We start from the raw sequence: 21,892 nt of genomic DNA, 5'->3' as shown, positions 1-21,892 counted from the left end.
GTTCCCCGGGAGAACAGGAAGTGCTCTCTCTCAAAAACAATGCCATCTCTCATGTCCCTTTTGTACTATGTCTCATCCATCTTACAAATGTTTGTAAATTTTACACATTGTTCCTTTTCACTATTTAATTCACTGATTAACAAGGTAATATCAAGCATCCCCATCACACTAATAGTATATTTTTAAAGCTTTATCTCATTTACATGAACATTTAAGAAAAATTGTAATTTCTCCATTATATGCAGAGGAAAAGCAAGTCCAAGAGGAGTTGAATTACACATTCAGGGTCAGAGGGTTAGTTCAGTAGGGTGCAAGTGTCTGTCTGACTTCAAATTCTTTGTTCTCAGGAAAGGCGGTCCTTTAGTTACAGAGAGTTGAACTCCACTGTGAGCAAATACTGTACCTAAAATTTTGGCCAAAACAAACAAAACGAAATAGGTCCCAGTTTTTTCTTTCTTTCAACATACTTTGCAAGAATTCTTGGTTGGCCTAGACTCTTAAGTTAAAAAGAGCCTCAAAATAAACTTTTCCTCTGAGAGTAAATAAACTGAACTCAGGCCCCTGGTCACAAACTCCTCTGTGATGCAGGGCCACTCCAGTCCACTGTGGGAAAACTCAGGAGCCTGTGCTGCTTTAAAGGGTGATTCTTGGTGCATTCCCTTGATCCCAGCACTGGGGAGGCAGAGGCAGGCAGATCTCCAAGTTCGAGGTCAGCTTGGTCTACAGAGTTCCAGGACAGCCAGGGCTACGGCTACACAGAGAAACCCTGTCTCAAAAAAGAAAATGAGAGAGAGAGAGAGAGAGAGAGAGAGAGAGAGAGAGAGAGAGAGAGAGAGACAGAGACACAGAGACAGACAGAGACAGAGACAGAGACACAGAGGCAGACAGAGACACAGAGACACAGGGACAGAGACACAGAGACACAGAGACACAGAGACAGACAGAGACACAGAGACAGAGACCACAGAGACAGACAGAGAGACAGAGAGAGAAGTGGAGATTATGTTATGATTTGGGGAGCCCAGACTTTGATCCTGCCTGTGTGACTGCGAACAGGACTCCACCTCTTAAGTCCTCTCAACTCTCCACTCTAACTGGTAGCCATGGTTGTTAAAAATACTTACATAGCTGCCTCTTTTATTTTTATACATATTTATATAATCTACTTGCAACCACTGCCTATTTTGTTGCTTACATTTACAAACTTGGTTATCACTGGAGAATCTCACTTCCAAATCAATTAATTCAACAATTAAAAAATACATTTTATTTATTTATTTTGTGTACGTGTGTATGCGGCAGGGTGGTGTGGATATCATGTGTGTGGAGATCAGAGGACAGCTTGCTTGAGTTGCTTCTCTCCTACAGTGTGGGTCCTTGGGATCGAACTTGAGGTAGGGTTGGTGGCAGATGCATTTACCTGCTAAGCCTCCTGATGGGCACATATTCAACTGAGTTTTAATAAATATCCACTCTGTGCCATGTGCAGTGAACTAACCTCATAAAAATCTACTATTTTCATATAACCAGCATTCTAGTCCGTTTTGCCATGGAATTGTGTTTTATAGTGCAAACCCCTGGAGTTCAGATAGCTTTTCATGAGCAATACTGGTCTACCAGCCATCTCAGTGAATGGGTCATCCCTGAAACTTTTCCCCAAGAAAGATGTCACTTCAGTACATTACACATTTTCAGTGAAAAGGTTCTAAGTAAGTGTGTTCTATGACACTCAGACATTGCCAAAGCTTGGTTTAGAAACTGAGCATCGAGTCTGACTGTCGTAGAATGTACTAGAAAACCTTTAATTCCAGACGTAGGGCTGGGAGATGCTGCAAGCCTGGTCTACATGGTGGATTCTAAGCCAGCCAGGGCTATGTAGTGACATAACAGTATCCCCACCTCAAACAACAGCAACAACAAAGCCTACCTTAAAACCAATCTTAAAAACAGTACCTCTTTCAATAGTCTCACAGCAACTTGGCTTCTCTTAAACTTAAAATCCCAACCTATTGATCTGATCCAGCCCTAATTCAAAGTGAGTTTTATTCTGAAGGAACCTAGCAATCTTTTCTCCTTTTCGCATACAGCATCTCACTGGGTACTCCAGGATGACTTTGAACTTACATCGTTCCTGCCGCAGTCCCTCATGATCCCACACTCAGCTAAATCTTATGATTCTTTCGGGACAGCCATTGGTGCTCAACTGCGGGCCTGGGCTGTCACTCAGCACTGTTACTGGATAGTACAAACACTCAATCGAAGCAAAGGGGAGAGGTTGTTTGATTTCATGGGCATCTGAGGGCCTGAGGGCAGGGGTTCCTGGTCCCTTTTCCATTGCCAGTGGTTATTTCAGTTATTTGTTGTCATTTATTGACCAATGTCCTGCTGTGAATGGTGCCGTTTACTAAGTACTTCCTTTGTGCCAAGAACTAACCTAGGAGTTTTAATGCCTGGTGTTATTTATCAACCTCCAGCAAAGCAGCTTGTTACACTGAGGAAGAAGGGAAATATCCAGTGGTTAACTACGCCAAGGCCATACAACTGGTGGGTGCCAAGTTGGCATTGAGACTAGATGGTTTGATCCCAAAGCTTGCGTGCGTTCACAGTTGGGTCTCCCTGTACGGCGAGCTAGCAGGCTAACTGGCAAGATCAGTCAAACATGTGAAAGGATCCAAGTGCTAATAAGGAGCTGAGCAATGGGTTGCTGTCTCAAAGTACAAAGGAAGTCAGACAGGACGGCCGCACTCAGCTGAAGGCAGAGGAGGGAGCTTCTGGTCAGCAGATCAAATTTCACCAGACACCATTTAGCTACTAGCACGGTTCATGCTGTTGGATGTGAAAGCTGGAGCAAAATCAGCCCCTTCTCAGGAAGAATTTGAGTACTTGAGGAAGAATGGCGAAGTCCGTGGATCCTCTCGCCAGAAGGGTTGTGAGAAGTGCTGAATTGTCCCAAACCTTGGAAGAGGGGAAATAGAGTTGAGGATTAAGTCAAGACTTCCTGAAATATGAACAGAGTTAAGGGAGGTGAGCAATGGGCATGTGCATAACGAGGAAGCTTCCAGAGCGCAGAAAGGGCAAATTCAGGACACAGTTGAGGCCAGGCAAGCAGACCAGTTTGGTCAGAATATAAAGCAAGAGGTCTAGAGGAAGATAAGGCTGAAAGTGTGGGTGGGGCCAAGTGTGGAAATCTTTACATGCTAATTCAAGGAGTATACATGTGCCCCCTCCCAACCGTGGCAGCCCAGAAAGGCAGCCCACAGGCTGAGGAGCTGCGGTCAGTATTCCCCGGGTAGGGGATGGGAAGGCCTTAGGGAAGGTGGAGGAGGTGCTAGGAGGAGTTAAAGGAACAAGAGGGATGAGCGCCAGAGATCTTGCAATGAAGGAAGTAGGTGTTTAGTTTGCTAGAGAAGAGCTGACTACTACTCCTGTGAGGTTCTGGGATATCAAGACAAAAGGCATGCCCTCAAGAGAATGGAGGTGTTGTGGGGGAAAGAAACAGTATGGGATTGCTTCACCAGGGTTTGGCAATGAGAAAGTTAGCAAGGTGCTTGAGAATGTTAGTGATACACAGGCAGGGACAAGCACCCTGGCCTCCATATTCAAGTAAACTCAAGCATTTAACTGTAGACCACCTACGAATGAAATCCTTCCTGAGATCTGTGCTCTGGGGTGGTCGATGCGAAGCCTCCACCTGGAAAGGTGATTCTTAGGTGTGATCGTGTGTAAGGGTCTCTTCACAGGAGCCTAGTACTCTACCATGCTGTTTGCCGTGTGGGGTCACAAGCTGTGTTTTAGAAGATTAATGAGAAGAAGCCACTCATTCAACAAAATGTCCTTTGAGATTCTAAGAAGCAAATTCCATCCCAGGAGAAGCGCTGTTGACTTAGGGAAGGGCGGATCAACACAGGAAACAGCGATGTATGTACGTCTGCATCAACGCCATGCACAGTTCATTGAATGGGAAGGACCATTATCAGCTGAACCAATCACTGAATGCACAGAACAGGAATGGCTTCCATTCCTGTAGCACAGCGCAGATCTATTTTAATATAAAAGGGGTCCTGTTAGCTCCTTCTTCCTAAATGCTCATACTAGGCTGGGAATTATAAACCTGTCACAGACATGGGGAAGTCACTAAGCCTGGACCTGCCTTCTGCTATGTCCTCTCCTCATGGCCAGTGGTTCAGGTTTAATGATAGCCCTAGAACTAGGCTGTCCCTGAACGAGGAGAAGAGTAGGCACCCCAGACCCAGCCTCTGGAGCTACCATGCAGTGAGGTGGTACTGGTAGAGTAACAGGTTGTGAACTGAATCCTCCAGCTGAAGGGTCACATCCACAGGTCTGGCCATCATCTTCCCAGGTCCTTTCTCCTGTGAGGAAACAGGCTTTGGGTGTGATGTGATCTGGGAAGGGAAAAGCACAGAGGTGCCTGGAGGAGAAAGGAAAGCTCCCTTCTTGTGTCTAACAAAACCTAGTGGTCTTCATTCACCTACCCCATCTGCCCATGTTCATAGACACCCACTAGCATAAGCAGTCTGATAATGGGGAACCCATAAGTTGAGCCCAGGGCTGGGGTTGGGAGAGACAAAGCATGCCCAATCATAACTGTGGGGCAGCTATGATACCGGGTTGCGGGGCCTTGGGGGGGGGGCAAAGTGACAGATTAGAGGTGTGGTGGGGACTCACAGGGAGTGGTGAGGTTTGGGAACCCGGCTGAGGCATGGTAAGATTACCTGGAGTACACTTCTGTTCCCCCACTGGAACTAACTAGGGGCGTGGTGGGAATCTGGGAGAAGAGGCTCATTCAGGGGCGGGGCTCCCAGCGAGCAGGGGCGGGGCGGGTTCCAGCAGCAGCGGTTGCCGGGCTACAGAGCCTAGTGGCGGCAGGGCTGCGCTGTACGCGTGGGGAGAGGATTCCGGTGCAGCCTGGCGCCGGCACCCCGCGCCACTCCAGTCTCAAACTGCAGTCGGGCACCGCGGGGCAGGACAAGGGGGAAGGTAAGTGCTTCTACAAGGGGACCAGATCGCCCCGGGAGATTGGAGCCGAGGCGGGTGGCTGCCTGATGAGGGAGGGCTCGCTGCCGAAGCGCACGTGCTAGAAGCGGGCTGAGTGACAGTCCCAGACCGCCAAGTCGCTTGGGGGGCAAAAGCATGAGCGACCAGACTTAGGCTCTAATCTGTGTGAAGGAGACGTTTTTAAGTCACTTGTGCGTGGGTGTGCGAATCACGCCTAGCCCACCCACCCGCTCTCTTGTCCCCTGTCCCTGGGTGGGCATTCGGAACCCCAGCTGGCGCTCATGTCCCACTGCGCAACTGCAGCGGAGCCGGCCAAAAGGGAACATTTAGAAAATTCATCTGCTGGGTTCGGTCCCCAGCTCCGAAAAAAAAAAAAAAAAAAAGAAAAAGAAAAAGAAAGAAAATTCATCTGTAGCCCAGAACCGTTCTCATTCCGTGCAGAAAGGATTCTTGAATGCCAGCGTTGCTAGTACATTGTGAGCAGAGCATGTCATAGATTTGGAGGAGAGGAGCCAGCTCTCACAGGCTTGTCAGCGCCCCCTTGCCACTTCTTAAACTAGTTTCTTAAATGAGTTTAGTTATGTTATTTCATTATTTTATTCTTTTTATTCGGGGAGGGTGCAGGGGATGTCTCTTTGTGTAGTTCAGACTGGCCTCAAACTTACATTGCCCAGGCTGTTCTTGAACGGAGTCCTTCTGCCTTAGTCTAGGATTACAGGAGGTATGCTGGGATATCAAGTTTGGCGGCAGGCAAAACCCATGATTAGGTTTAGTAGCAGTAAACTAACCACTTAACCTCTATCTAGCATCCTAAAGAGTCTATGACACTTTTTTTCCCACTTATAATAAGACTCAGTTTGCAAACAAAACTATAAACATTGTTGGGCGTTTCTCTAAGTGAAAGAGCATAATTCAATTTATCCATGAAGATGTCATCTTGACTTCAGCAACATGTCCTTTGACTACAAGACAGTTTATATACACGAGAAATGGATATTGTTAGACACAGCTTATGTAAACAGAAGAATTTTTGCATTATCATTTCATGGACAGTTTCTTATATGCACCGGGACGATTATATTACATTAGTTCAGGATTTACTCGGAATATTTTCTGTGGGGAAAGATTTATATCTAGAGGGTGAAGAACTGAGTACTAATGTAGAAGACAGTTTTGAAGTATCCAGAGGTGTGGGTAACAAAAACCGAATTTTTCTTTGCATGTTGAATTGGTGTGAAAGGAATGCAAAATATAAAAGTGTCTTGTGAAAATATTTCCTTGGCATTAATGCATGAAGCCTTGTCACAATCTCTGTAAGTTCTTTGCTTTTTAATCAGTGAAAATGACTCATGATGTCTACTTTATAACCGGGGCCACATGGCTTTATTGACTTTAGAATTTTCTTTTCCATAGTAGATGTTAACTCTTGAGAAGCTCTGCTAATATTTTCTGGGACAACCGTGTGGATTACTTTTTTGGTAGGAGTGCCTAATGATGAGCCCACATTTTGAATCTGAAGCCAACAGATAGGAACTCTTATGCACTTGTGACTATGGGTATATATATAATGCCTTTCCCAGCAAAAGACTGGTATAAGAGACATTGCTAATGTACAAGGGTGTGTGCGTGCGTGTGTGTCTGTGTGTGTATGTGCGTGCATATGTGGTGTGTGTGTGTGTCCGTCTGTGTGTATGTGTGTGTGTGTGTGTGTGTGTGTGTGTGTGTGTGTGTGTCCCTGTCCATGCCCATTGTGGACATGTGGAGGCCAAAGGATAATTGACTATCTTTATTACTATTTGTCTTATTCCCTTGAATCAGATCTCTCACTGAACCTATAGATTGTTCTTTTGGGTACCACCAGAGAACTGTAGTCTGTCTGTCTCCTCTCTCCGTTCTAGGCTGTAGGCACTTGGGGCCATGTCTAGCTTTTTTATGTGGGGAATCTGAACTTAGGTCTTCAATGCTTACAGGGCAAACATTCTTACCTACTGAGCCATCTCCCAGTCTCCTACAAACAATGTTTAAAACATCTTTTTAACCTTTAATCTTATTTTTATTTTGTGTGTATGGGTGCTTTGCTTGCATACATGCCTGTGTAACATGAGTATGAGGTGTCTGTGGAGGCCAGAAAAGGGTGTTGGATTCCCAGGGACTGGAGTTACTGATGGTTGAGAGCTTCCCTGTTCCTGCTGGGAATTGAACCCTGGTCCTCTGGAAGAGCAACCTGTGCTCTTAACCACTGAGCCATCTCTCCAGCCTCTAAAAAGAGCTTTTGAAGCCTCAAGAAAAAAAAAGACAGAAATTTAATGCAGCTGATTAAGTGATTGAGAACTTAATTCATATGTATTTCAGAATTTAAATGAACTGTAAGCACAAAGACAATGAATGACATCATGTTTGAGACATTTAAAAGCAATATGATCAATTGCACTAACACTGATGAGAATTCCTTTCTCCTTTTCTGCCTATTTAAATCTCTGAACTTAGGCTTAGTTTAGTTCATTCCTCTAGACCAGTTCCGCCCCGAACTTACCAAAGCACAGTCAGAAAGCTCTATGCATCATTAAAGACAAAGTCCCACATTTTCTCAGCCTGATAGATCAGTATTTAAAATCAAGCCTTCAGGGATTGGGGATTTAGCTCAGTGGTAGAGCGCTTGCCTAGCAAGCGCAAGGCCCTGGGTTCGGTCCCCAGTTCCGGAAAAAAAAAAAAAAAAAAAAAGAAGAATAAAATCAAGCCTTCAAAATTTTAGACGAGCCTGGGAAGTTCCACCAGGGCTGAATCCAGGTTGGCTAAGAATGTCCTTTTAGAATAAGTGTTTTTCCAAATGAATGATCCAGCAGCTGCCAGAGTGGGCAGAGGCCACAGAACGGTTACATACATGTGTCCTGTAGCAGGTGACTGTTGGACGTCCATAGGCTTTGTAACGGGAACTCCAGCTGAGGACGAAGACAGACAGGGCGGTGTGAAGAGAATGGCCTCTGATTTGCAGGCTGCACATGGAGTCGATTCACATACTTTATTTTGTTGAAAGTGTTTACATTGTAAAGTAAGATGTTTAGACAGAACTGGGTTATCTTCTAGAGCACACGTCGCCGAGAATGGACTTTTTAGGCTATAGGATTAAAACCCAGGCTTTGAAGAGAGAAGAACCATCCATCAGTAATTATGAGACTGATTATTGAGATTCTCTTTAAAAAAACAAAAAAGCTTGGATGGGTCTCACGAGGAAATTCTGAATGGACAGACACAGCCCTTTTGGAATCTACCCAGGCTTCCTTCCAAAATAAAAATTTAAACAGCTGTGTCTGTGGGATGGTTGTGCACAATCCTAAGAGCAACTGTGCGCGAGCCCTTGTAGTTGGTGATGCTATGAGTGTTTTATTTTCACCTTAGGACAAATTTTTGATAAATTTCAGAAGAAGCACATGATTTTTTTGAACATTGTGCTTGTTAAGTAAACATTTGGAAAATTCTGATATTTCAGGATAAATGTTCAATAACTTTCAGAAAAGCGACATCATTTATTAACAGCGTACTTGTTAAGTAAACATTTTGAGAATTCTGACGTTTCCCTAGAGCAAACAGGAGTGAGTTTACAACTCAAGAAGTAAAAAGAATTCATTTCAGAAAACCCCATTGAACTTTAATACAAGGCAAACAGGACTGGAAGTCTGACAGTGCCCCGTGATGATTCTGGACTTTGGGGAATTTGAACTGCTGTGTTTGTCAGCAGAAAACCTGATTGCTTGTGGAGTTTTTAGGCACCAACATTTTACTATTTGGAAGAAAATCACTCTGGCTTTCCTTCCTGTGTGCACATTCCTCTCAACCTTTACACACCTCTGCAAACTTCCTGGATAGTCAAGCTGCCATCTTCCCTAGCTGTGGAAAAGGATTTTCAGAAGACAGTGAAGTTAGGGTAAGAAGAATAGCCACAGGTTCAGGTTTATGGTCCTATTTGAAAAGAGTGTCCCACGTTTCTGTTCTGTTTTTCTGCTAGCACATGGGACTAGCAGGATTTCCAAGCCACTTATCCAATTATTACAATGTGAGCATTTGCATTTATCACATTGGCCCTATTCCATGGTGATTCTCTTAAAGCAGTCAGCTAGTAGATTTGCTTAATTGTTTCCCCATTCCTTTAATGTTTCATTGTGTTGCATATTAGAAAAATGCACTAACACTGCTTTGCCTCTAATGTTATAGTTCTGCTAGATGAAAACTTAAGGGTTCCATCCATTTCATCTGGGGGTTAATAAAGAGTTTTCGAGAGGTAGGAAAATAGGGGCTGGGTGTGCTGGCTTGTTCCTACACTTCTAGAACGTAGAAAATGAGGCAGGAGGTTTGCTGTGAGTTTGGCTTGAATAGTGGCTCTCTAGCTCAAACATCAAAAGTAAAATAAAATAAAAAGAGAGATGGAAGAGTAAAAAAAAAAGGAAACGATTTCTTCTGTGAAAGATTATTCAGATTATTGTAAGTATTCCTAGATTCATACGCTTTGACAATCCAGACTAAACACAGATGTCTGTTTAATGTTAGACACGTTTCTTATTGTTTAAGCTCTTCCTTCTTAGAGACAGTTGCTAACCAAGGTTGATCATCACTAGCCCAGAAATCTAAAATCTGTAATTCGGCAAAGACTAATATGAGGCCACGTGTGGAAATTCCGCGACAGGAAGCTTCGGTTAAGGCCGGGCATGATGGCGCCCATCTTGAATCTCAGCACTCGGGGTGGGCAGGTGGCGGGGGTTTTCGGGGAGACAGAGGCAGGTGGATCTCTGCACATTAGGGGATAGCCAAGCTACACAGTGAGACCATCTCAAAACCAAACAAGAAAACACACTTGAAATGCAGAGAAATGATCCTCAGGCTGTATGGGTAAAATATAAAGCATAAACGGAGTTAATGGTTAGTCCTAGTCCCAACCCCAAGTCAACTTACTGTGTCCACAGCCATCTTCCAAAACTTGAAGACTTACCAAGTCTAAAATGCTTTTGGCCCCAAGCATTTATTTTATTTTGGAGTTGTTTACGCTTGCATGTGTGTTGTGGGTTGCTTTCCCCTATCTCATCATTTTAAATATCAAACAGAGCAAGTTTTGTATTGTATAGACAATTAATGCAATGGACAACATGACCCTACACCGACCATAAAAGTGTACATTCTCTATGTTTAATGGGATGTATACGAAAATTGACTATATGTTAAGTTCATAAGGCAAATCTCATTACATTAAGGCACTTGTATAGTAAAGGCTGCTTTTTAATTTTTTTTTAAATTCTGTGTATGGGTGTTGTGCCTGTATGTATGTTTGTATACCATGTGCATGCGGTCCTTGACAAAGACAGAAGAGGGATTCCTAGGGACTGGAGGTGTAGATGGTTGTGAGCGCCCGTGTGGGTGCTGGGAGTTGAATCTAGGTCCTGCGACAGTGCTCTTACCTGATCGACCACCTCTTCAGCTCAACTGCTTTCTTGGTGACCGCACAATTTTAGAATGCATACAATACTTTTGGTTAATAAAACATAGGTGTTTATTCAGTTGCTCCTGTGATCTTTACCAAGTTCAGTTTCCCTCGTTTTTTATGGATAACTTCTTCTTAACAACCAGGAGTAAATGCATTGACATGATGAACACAATGGAAGCAATGAACACCACTCGGACGTCAACCTGGATGGAGAATGTGTCCCAGGACTCACCCCTAGATTAATAGCTTCAGGCAATTAGTGGCTGCTAGAGAGAGAAAGAATCAGTCTTCCATAGGAATGAACCCTTAGTGGCTGCGCCTTGCCAATCCTTATGTTTTTGAAACAGGGTCCCTCACTGAACCTAGAACTCATTATTTTGACAAGACCATTTGGCTGGTGGGAGCCACGCTTTTCTTGTGTGGGCCTCTCCAGTGCGCGGGTTATAGCACTCACTACCACGCCAGCGTCTGTTTGTATGTGCCCAACCCAGGTCTCCATGGAGTCAGCCATCTTCCCAGCCCCCTAAGTATTTTAGACAAGAGGCAGACGCCTTATTGAAGCCCTGCATGCAGGTGCACAGGCTTACCCGATTACAGTCTTAATGTTTTATTGGCCTACATCTTCCGCTTCTATTGTTTGACCCTTTACAACTCTAAGATAAAATATTATCTCTGATTAATTTAGTCTTCACTTAGCGTGTATCAATTACACCCTCTGTGTGTGTTATACTTCTTGAGTAAAATTGATGATCCAACTGTTAAGTCTCCACACCTTGACTGGTGGCAAGTGCACATGGCTGGTAGGTGCCCTGTGAACGGAGGAGATGAAAAATAGGATGCGTTCTTACATGAGGGACGAGCGGTGCTTGGCTTTGCTTCATCTCACCACAAGATGGGCTCAGGGCTGACGGGCTGGCTAATGTTTCAAAGAAGTCCTTCGTAATTCTGAAAACTATGTTTTTAAAATCCAAGTACTGGGGCCAGAGAGATGCCTCGGCAGAAAACAGCATCTGCTGCTCTCCCAGAGGATCTGGGTTCACTTTCCAGCACCCACATGGCAGCCCTTGTAACTTTAGTACAGGAGACCTGACACCCTCTTCTGCTCTCCAAAGGCACCCGGTACACACATGGCACACACGTGGTATACATATGTGAATGCAGGCAAACACTCATATACATGAGGAATGAATACTTAAAAAGAATTCTGAGAATTGCCTTGGCTAAACGAGGTGCTAGCAACTAAGAGAGAGAAACAAGCAACTATGGATGATGGGAAGGGAAGGTCATAGTACGCCGTGCCGAAATGCCCAGGCTACATTCACCGCTCCAGACCCTCGGACAGTCAGCCTGGGGCAGGCATCGATTTAGGGATGCTCTAGGGGTTCAGCCAGCCTGGCTGACTTGGAGTCTCCTGGGCTTAGCTTTTCTGAGCATCTAAGGCCCCCTTTGCCCAAGTACACGTGGCACAGGGTTTTTGTTTTGTTTTTTTAATTCCCAGCAAGTGCCAGTGGTGTGCACTGTAGCACCTGTTGCACTTCTGTCCCTGCCAAGCCGGGCCAGTTGGGTCGCATCTGCATTAGTGCCCATTCAGGCAAATGAACAGGCTGAGTAGCTGTATGTATAAGAGCCTCCTCTTCAGGGCAGCTGCTGGGATGTGGGCCAGCCCTGCACTTTGGATTCCTGTACCTTCTCATTCTGGCCTAGTTCTGATACCAGCAGCCTGCTTAGTGTGGCTGCAGGCAGATGTCAGGGCAGGAGTGCCTGTCCTGAAGTGGCAGCTAGCGGTAACTTCGCTGTACCTTCCTATAATAGTGGATGCTGGGTGGTTAGAAGGCGTTCCCAGCATGGACATTTTGGTAAACTACAAACTGTCCAGACTTACAGGCCATCGATACAGAAGCACAGTCATTTGTACTTAGGGGGCTTGATAAATTAATGCCAGATACATAGAGTCTTGAAACATAAACACATATTTTTCTGTCTTTGAGCCCAACCCTGGATGCTAAAGTTTTAAAACAATTTCACAAATAGCCTTGATTTTGTTTTATTTTAAATAATATTAACACTAGTTATTTCATTTCATTTCTCCCCTCTTTTTAAAAAAATAAATGCCAAAGAATTTCTGTTGGTTTCTAACGGGCTCCTTGGCCAGGATAAAAGGCACGAAGGAGAAAATAGTGCCTGCCAAGCTGTGAGCTGCTTCCTGATGTACTGTCCTCACCCAAGGCACCGCATAACCCCTCAGTCACTCTGGGTCGAACGAGCAGAAAAATGGTTACATTTGCTGTTTCCCGATACACGTGGTGCAGCTTTGTTGGTGTGATTCTCCTCTCTCTAACGAAGTTGGTCATTGGATGCAGCCACACAAGACTCAACCCTGCAGTGACATAGCAGAATGTCTAAGACCCTGTGTGGGGTGACCTGCAGGAATTTGACTGGACATTGTTCAGTTCTACTAGTTCTGACCTTTGGCTTTCTCTCCCGTTGTATGGAGATAGATCCTTACTTAAAATAAGGCAAGAGTTCATGCGTTTCATAAACACAGGGCTTGGCCTTGTGAGAGCTCGGCGCACACCGTGGGCCAGTTCTTGCTCGAGAGGCAGCACTAAGGCTTCCATGGGGTCACTGGGATGTCCACAGTGGTCTGGCAGGTGATGCACCTTCAAGGACTATTGTCCTATGTAACATTATTTGATGCTCAATAAAAATGTCCTAAAATGCCAGGCTGTGGTGGTACACGCCTTTAACGTCAGCACTGAGGAGGCTGATGCAGGTGGATCTCTGGGAGTTCAAGGTCAACCTGTAAAGCAAGTTTCAGAACAGCCAGGGCTGTTACACAGAGACACCCTGTCTCAGAAAAAACAAACTAAAGTCAGAACACAAGGGAGGGGGACAGCAAGACATAAACACAGTAAAGAGTGAAGGGGAAGAAATGGGAGGGATGCTTGGACATTTAAGTACAGATGGGGGTGGGGTGGAGGAAAGAACTGGGCGAGATAGCTAATGGTAAGGCTGTCTGAAAAGCCACTATTTTATAAGCCTTCTAGACAGACACACACACATGCACATTCACACACACATGCACACAAACAACACACACAGCACACACACACGTACACACACATACACACACAACATACACATGCACACACAACATAAACACATGCACACACATGCACACAAACAACACACATATGCACACACACATATGCACACACACAACACACACACACAAGTTTAATTGGAGTTAGCCTACACAGAAGATAATGCACCTCCTAGAATCATTGGTTGCCAAATAAAATGCCCACTGCCTGGTTTAGGGAACTTCCATTGAACTGTTGGTTGCAGGTGTCCTGGAGACCCTCAAACAAAACTGGCTATTGCCATGCTCTTAGTTGCCCAACAGAACTTGTTTTAAAGACACAAATGATGAAGACACCATATACTTTGGTCACACTACATGGAGTAATCAAGTCAATACTGACCAGGAAACTTCCTTCCTGCTGGTTAGCTTTCACAGTTCTGGAAGGTGCTATGTTGACTGCCAGGGAGAAAGTCATCAACTGTCTTACCCAGTTGGGAGCCCAATGAGCTCCATTAACAACTGGTATGACGAGATGTGTCAAGGGATACAATACTGGCATGGATGTTATGGGGGTAACCAATGATTGCTGAACTTATATGTAAAGCCTGCTTCACAATAGGAAATGCATACCTAGTATTGTAAATATGAATTCAAACCCATGGTTGGTGAGTTCATAGGCCCCAGAGGTTAAAAAGTACTGCTATTCATATTCATATTCTTTAATTTATTTTTTTTTTCAGAGCTGGGGACCGAACCCAGGGCCTTGCGCTTGCTAGGCAAGTGCTCTACCGCTGAGCTAAATCCCCAACCCCTGCTATTCATATTCTAAGTAAACATAATAGCTACTGTTCATATTCTAAGTATACATAGTAGCTACTATTCGTATTCTAAGTATACGTAGTAGCAAACAGCCTTATAAATCCATCTCTCTACATATATAGATCAGTACAGCTCTGGGACCTAACTGGAGAAGTTTCTTTGTGCTGTAGATTAACACAAAAATCGTTAATTCTCTGGCCAGAGTATAGAAGATAACTACATATGGAGTTTTCAGCCATACTGATACATCTGTATCTTACACCTTCCCACAAGGCTCAGAGACCATCAAGGAAAACTATGAAATGGTTCTATGAACCAGAGGTCAGGGAAGACTGGGGGGGATAAAGTGTCTTCTAGACACAACAGGACTGAGATACTCAGCCGAGCATGGGGAGGACCTCATAGGCCTGGACCCCTAACTGAGAAGGTATTGATGGTTAATGACGTCTGGGGGGAGGGAGAGTTGGTTTTCTTTAAGGGTGAGTCTATGATCCAGTGGATGGCCTCACCCACTGTACCTGGGCAACACAAATTAGATTCAGTAGATTATTTTTATTTTTAAAAAGATACGAAGTTGGGAGAGGTGGAAGATGGGAGTGAATCTAGGAGGAGTTAGGAGAAGGAGTGGGGGGAAGTATAATCAAAATGCACTGTATGTATGAAGTCTCAGATTATTTTTTAAAAAATCAACACTGTTACATGATATACAGTGCTTGCTAATGCTTTATAGCAGTTCCTCTGTTCCAGAAACACTCCGTATCAGTGACCTCTCCTGTGCCGGAGGACTCCCTAGACCTCTTCCTATGCTGGAGGACTCCCTAGTCCTCCTGGGATGTTTGGCTTGCAGGAACCATGACCCCCCACAGGTTGAGCAGCTTGGTCTTGTTCCCACTGCTGTGCTGTGACTCTCTCTGTTGCAGCAGGCCAAGGTGCAGTGGCCATGGTTGGTTGAAGTGTATCCTGGACTGGGCTTAGTTGAAGCAGACATCTAATGTTTGGGAGACTGAGGCAAGAGGAATTGAGTTAAAGACCAGCCTGGAGCAAGTTAGCACAACCTTATCTCAAAACAAATAGAGAACAAACCACCTGAGGGTCCTGATGGGAGGGTTGGGGAGATGGCTCAGTGAGTACACCCACATCAAAAGCCAGGCTCAGCTGTGTGTACGTCAGGGTAATCCCAGTGCTGGGATCAGGGACAGGAGGATCTCTGGGGCTGGAGTCTCCAAACCAAACCAAACCAAACCAAACCAAACCAAACCAAACCAAACCAAACCAAACCAAACCAAACCACCTTCTGAGCCGTCTCACTATGCCTGGGTCTCTGCACTCTGAGCAGGCTCCTCCCAGCACTTCACACAGTGTCACTAGAGAGTCTTCTGTTGATTATGACCTACATGGGTGACTCAGGCCACCCATTCCTTTCCTCTTATTTGGTAGAAGTGCTTTGCTTTTTACAGGTTGGAAATTTGAATCGTTTTATATGCCAGCAAGCTGCTACAAGTGGGGATTCCACCTGATGGAGACTCTCTGATGCAAACAGTCGTTAAAATGTCCCTGTAAAGTCGCCTTCAGGTGATGAGTTTAGGTTGTACGTGAAACAAATGAATTTTGAGTCCTCAGGTTCAGCACAGTTTATCTCACGGTGTGTGTACTAATATTCCAGGACCACAGGATATCTGAAATCTCAAACTATTCTGGCCCTAAGCATTTCACGGGGGGAATGCTCTGCCTGTATTTGCTTTGCCATGTTAGTTTGTAATTCCTTATAAATTACACACTTTTTTTCTTGTTTTCAAGACAGGGAATCACTATGTAGCTCTGGCTGTCCCCAAACTCAGACCAGGCTGCATGTATGAAGTCTCAAATTAGACCAGGCTGGCCTCAAACACACAGATACACGTGCCTCTGCCTCCTGAGTGCGAGATTAAAGGTGTGAGCCACTACACTCCACTATTAAAGTACACTTTCTTAACTTATAGAGACTCACACATTTTTTTTACATCTTAAGACCACGTCAAGAGATGACCTGTGTGTCTACTTCAGGGAATGGAGTTCATCTCCTTAGCCCCACCTCCTTCTGCATAGGCATGAGAGTCCATGGAGAGTCTGAAATATGTTTGGGGAGAGATATGACCAAGAAGCAGAAAGGTTTGAATTCATCTCAAATCTATATTCATTCAGAGTGCTCTCAGTGATGTCTGTCCTGACACTGTGCCTGTGTCAAGAAGCTGGGTTATGTTTTACTAAAATGCCCCGCCTTTCATTACATTCCCTTATTTAAGTGACATTTAAATGTTTTAAAATGGGCTTCTTATTGATCACCCATCCTCATTCTGTGTTGTGTAGCTTTGTGGAGGAGTCACTCAGGTCTAATATTTAATATCTGGGGAGCTGATGATCCCCAGATCTGTGCGGGGTTCGCATTCATAGAGGGCTTTGCATTGCCCTAGAACTGCCCCTATTGGGGCTCGCATCTGACTCTAGCTGCTTACTCAGCCCTTTGTGATCCTCAATTTCCCATCTCTGAAGACTGATAGTATCTATTTACCTTCTAGAACAGTGGGTCTCAACCTGTGGGTCATGATGCCTTTGGGGGTTGAATGACTCTTTCACAGGGGTCACTTAAGACCACTAGAAAACACAATATTTGCATTATAATTCATAACAGTAACAAAATTACAGTTAGGAAGTAGCATCAAAAATAGTTTTGGGGTTACAGTTTACAACATGAGAAAATATATTAAAGGGTCGCAGACTCAGGAAGGCTGAGAACCATTGTTCTAGAAGGTCTCTGGAGTAAGCAAATTAGCATGCTAGAGACATACTGCTTCTTAGAAGTGTTATTTTGTTACAGTTATACTTTGTTGGCCAGGTCAAACAGTTACTATACACAGACAGTTGCAAGCCATTGTGTGGCTGTGATTTGCTAGTTAAAGCAGATTGGTCACTGGAAGGGCTGGGGTAGAAAATAAAGGTAAGACGGGGATTCAGAGACAGTAGGAGTTCTGCATGTATTGGATAGGTAAACAGAGTTTACAAAATTTTACTACATTTATTACACACACACACACACACACTGTATAGCAGCCAGAGGACAACTATAAAAGTTGGTTCTTGGGGCCTGGAAACTCAGGTCTTTAGGCTTGGTAGCAAGTGCTTTTACACACTGAAGCATCTCTCTGGGCCTGTGATATCTTTTTAAAAGGTGGTTCTTTTAGGTTGGGGAGATGGCTCAGCAGTTTTAAGAATACTGCCTGATTTTCCATAGGACTTGGGTTCAGTTCCCAGCACCTATATGGCAGCTCACAGCTGTCTGTAACTCTAGTCCTTAGGGGATCCAACACCCTCTTCTGGCTTCGGTGGGTACCATGCATGCATGCTGTGCAGATATGCCCATGCAGGCAAAACACCCAAACACATAAGTAAAATAAAAAGCTATTTAAAAGATAAATAACGTTCAATGCCTCGTATGAACAAAGAGTAGTACTCTCATCACTATATAATAAGTAAAGAGCGGTCCCTAAGGACTTTGCATGTTAACCGTGTCTTCCCTCTCGTCTTTGGCCTGCATTCTTCAGGGATAAACACGTCTGGCGAGAGCCATGGCATTCAAGGTCCTACCTGAAGACAGGACGGTGCTCTTTGCCGCCATTCTCCTAGTCGGTCACTTGGTAAGTTTCCCGATTCTCTCTTTTATATGAATGTGGAGAAAGAACACCTATCATAGCCCCAGGGCATGGGGAGATCTATGCCTGCAATCTCAGTTCTCAGGCCGAAGCGGGAAGATTCCAAGTTCATGGACTCATTCAGAAAGCAGCCTTTCTTCTTAGATGAAAATTAAGTCCATGGCAGCCGGGTGGTTTACACTCCCATGTGTGTGAGAGCCACCCTGCAGATGGCATTTCTTTCTTACAAACAGCCTGAGCAGCGGGGGCTGAAGATGACATTTGGGGAACCGTTTTCTTTTTCTTTTGCAGTCCTGTAAAGCAAGTTGTGAAACCGGAGATTGCAGACAGCAAGAATTCAAGGATCGATCTGGAAACTGTGTCCTCTGCAAACAGTGTGGACCTGGCATGGAGTTGTCCAAGGTACATATCAAGTACATGCTTGTGCCTCTGCTCCAAACTGCATTCTTTTAACCCAGATTCTTTTAGTTGACTGTTAGCAACACTTTGGGTAACATGACAGAATTCTTGGCTCATTATGTCACTTTAGAGAGATATAATAGAATTCCCCTCTAATCCCTCCATTATTATTATTATTATTATTATTATTATTATTATTATTATTATTATTATTATTTGAGATGAGTAGATTCTAACAGTCAGAATTTTGCAAACACCATGGATGTCTACAACTTAGTATTTCAATGACAGAGTGTTTTTGGGGGGTTAGCTATAAAGAACCAATGTTCTACTGTAAACAAATAACAAAGGGTGAAGAGTGGAAATAGAAATACTAGCTTTTTCTGGGACTTCTCTTTCTTAAATTAAAATCAACATTACTGTTGCTGATGGGATGTGACGAGGATGTGACTGTATTGAAGGAAACCAGTGTTTTTTTTTTGTTTTTTGTTTTTTTTTTTTTTTTTTTGGTTCTTTTTTTCGGAGCTGGGGACCGAACCCAGGGCCTTGCGCTTCCTAGGCACTACCACTGAGCTAAATCCCCAACCCCAGGAAACCAGTGTTTGAATCTTACCACATCGGCTTGTGCATTTTAAATCTTGCTCATTGAGAAATCCTCCTCACAGCTGCTCATATCAAGAGTTTCTCCTCTTGGCCTCTTCTAAGCTAAACGCCCAGCATTTGCTTTATTTTCTGATCCTTTGAAGACGTTATTAGTTGAGAGGACCTGGTATAATGTTTTGTTCTCAGTGAGCCTTCCTTTAGAAAAGAGACAATGGGTTTTTTGTTTTTATGGGGAGTAACTTCTAAATGGCAAGCCCTCTCCCCTGCAGACTACTCTTATTTAAATCTGAGTCTTATCATCCCTCCTGGGTTTTTGATCAACGATCTACAAACAACAGGAAACAAAGAGTTATGCATGCCACAAGTCCCATAGGGAGGGCTTTTCTTACTGGTCGCTGACTCTTAGAGTCTGGATTGAAATGGCTCCCAGCTCTCTGACAGCTAGTTAATGACTACATCTTCTCCGAAAGGTTTCAGTCTCTCTTGACTGTATTAACGGTTTCAGATCTCAGGTCTGCCATATTGGATAAATAGCAGGTCTTCTTGCCCATGGCCAGAAAAGAAATCCAAGCATCCAGGCACCCAGGAGGGAAACAGATAGCTCTTCCAACCCTGGGATCTCTTTGCCTAACACAGGGGAAAGATGAATGGGACTTCATGGATTCTGAGATGAGAAAACCCTTTCTAAAAGTTTGTTTTCTTATCTTCGTCTTTTGACTGTAGAAAATAAATATCTAGAGGATCTGACCAGAAGATGAAGGTTCAAACAGCTGTAAACTTTATGAATGGGGGGGGGGCGAATCATTCCGCAGTCTCTGGTTGCATAGACCGAGGGGCTTCTCTGCAGCTGAACAAACTCAAGGCTCAGCTGCTCTGAGATCCAAGAGAAGGGAGCCCTTGGGAGTCAGGCAGATTCCACAATCACAACCTCCCTCTGGGGCAGGAAGCTGGAACTGTCCTTGACAAATGGCCAAAGCCTTGGTGGCTGTAGAGCTCTGCCTCCACCTACTGTGTAGTGTGCAGGGTCCCAAGGGGATTCTCATGATGCATAACGAAGAGAATTCCTTTCTTCTAACAAGGTGGGCTTTAGAAAGGACCAGAGCAGTTTACTCTTGAGAAGATCCACCCTCGGGAGAGACTGGAGGTGACCAGAGCCTAAGTGACTTGGGAGAGGGAGACACCAGTACCACTTCCCTGTGGTACTGTGGGAGAGGGGTGTGTGTGTGTGCGCGCGCGCGCGCGCAAGAGCATGTACAAGCACTCGTGCACCTTGAAGGGGCATAGACTCACAAAAAGACAGATACAGTGAAAGGGTTAGGGACACCAGTGGCCTATATAGAATATATTTCTTTTACCCAGTTCATCAGGTAAATGATGAACAACAACAACAAAGCATGAGAAAAAACATACTAAAAGCAAAAGCTCAAGTTGAAGAGACTGAGCAAACACAGGAAACAAAGATGGCGGAAGAATTGGTATGACCATAAAGTGAATTTAAACATAGTGTAGCTGATGTGCAGTGCAGGGTGAAATGGGCATTGTTTGTGATAGGTGGGCAGTATAAGTAGAGATGGAAATCCTCAGAGAGAACTTAACAGAAGAATATTTCTACTGGGCTGTTGGCAGACTAGGTACCATGAAGGAAAGGATCTTTGACCTTGAAGACTTTCAGTGGACACCTCCAAAATCAGATGCCAAAGCGAAGATTAAAGTGGGGGGAGTCCTAAGTTAAGGGGCTCCTCATCTGTGAGGTCAGAGGCGGAGTGGATCTGACTATGCAGGGAAGAAAGCAAAGTGAATGGCGGAAAGGGTTAAGAGAAAAAACTGCCAGCCAAGAGTTTGTGTGGTGTGAAGTTGTCCTTCTAACTTGAAGGAGAATGCAGGAATGGTGACCCTGGGGTGTAATCCCAGCCCTTGGAAGGCTGAGCCTGTGGGATCCTGAATTTAAAGCCAACACGCACGACAGAATGAGTTCCCAGTCTCTAAAAATGAAAATAGAAATAAAAAGAAAAAGAAAATAAAGAAGGAAGGAGGGGAGGGAGGGAAGGAGGGAGGGAGGGAGGGAGGGAGGGAGGGAGGGAGGGAGGGAGGGAGGGGAGATAAAGGAAGCAGGAGCCCAGGAGAATGGGGGCTGTGAGTAGCAGCGAATCCTCCAGGAGAGCAGAGCCGTCTACATCTCTGTCTTAGAAGCCAGCAGAGCACCAAGCCGACTCCCGGCAAGGTCACGGCTGACAGCAACACCTCCATCAATCAAACGGCATGTCATTGACATTCGGCCGGTGCCAGCAGAATATTCATTTGTCTCAAGATTTTGTGAAAGTCCTCAAGTGCCTGGAGATTAAAGAACACCATGACAGACAAATAACCCACAAACCAGAGACAGAGGAAATGTACTTTTCCTAAGAAAATGACAGCCAGCTTATAAAAAGTGTGTGATATGAAATGAAGCAGTACTTAGAATAAGTGGGTAGAATTAACGCGTTTATAAGAAAAGCTCTAAAGCCACTATCTAGGCTTCTGTATTAGGAAACTAAAGAACAAATCGAGTCCAAACTGAGAAGAACATAGATAATAGCAAGGTGGGGGACAGGAAATCAAAAGGGAAAATTAACAAAAGCAAAAATTGATTCTTCAGAAAGATTTAAAAACCAAACAAAGAAAAACCAAAGATGCCCCTCTAACCAGCCTAAGTGAGGAGCTAGGAGATAGGACACACCCCACAAATATCACAAATGAAGGGAGGCATCGCTGCAGACTGTGGACATGCAAGTTTGACATCTATAATCTCCCCCACAAAATGTGTCAAGCCTGTGT

General features: G+C 44.4%; 1 protein-coding gene across 10 annotated transcripts in view; it reads left to right on the top strand.

Moving 5' to 3' along the window:
- The window catches only part of Tnfrsf19 (TNF receptor superfamily member 19), a 90,918-nt gene that overhangs the window by 4,124 nt on the left and 64,902 nt on the right, over positions 1-21,892 (top strand). For 6 of the 10 annotated variants that reach the window (XM_087585272.1, XM_087585269.1, XM_087585273.1 and 3 more), the window contains exons 2-3: positions 17,969-18,061; positions 18,368-18,478. In XM_087585272.1, the coding sequence (XP_087441398.1) occupies positions 17,993-18,061; positions 18,368-18,478 (180 nt within the window). In that variant the 5' untranslated portion in view covers positions 17,969-17,992. 10 annotated transcript variants of the gene reach the window in all.

The sequence above is a fragment of the Rattus norvegicus genome, chromosome 15, assembly GCF_021556685.1.
Source record: "Rattus norvegicus strain SHRSP/BbbUtx chromosome 15, alternate assembly SHRSP_T2T, whole genome shotgun sequence".
NCBI classification, from domain to species: Eukaryota; Metazoa; Chordata; class Mammalia; order Rodentia; family Muridae; genus Rattus; species Rattus norvegicus.
Note: the sequence above shows the minus strand (reverse complement) of the source record. Positions and strands in the feature narration are given on the sequence as shown.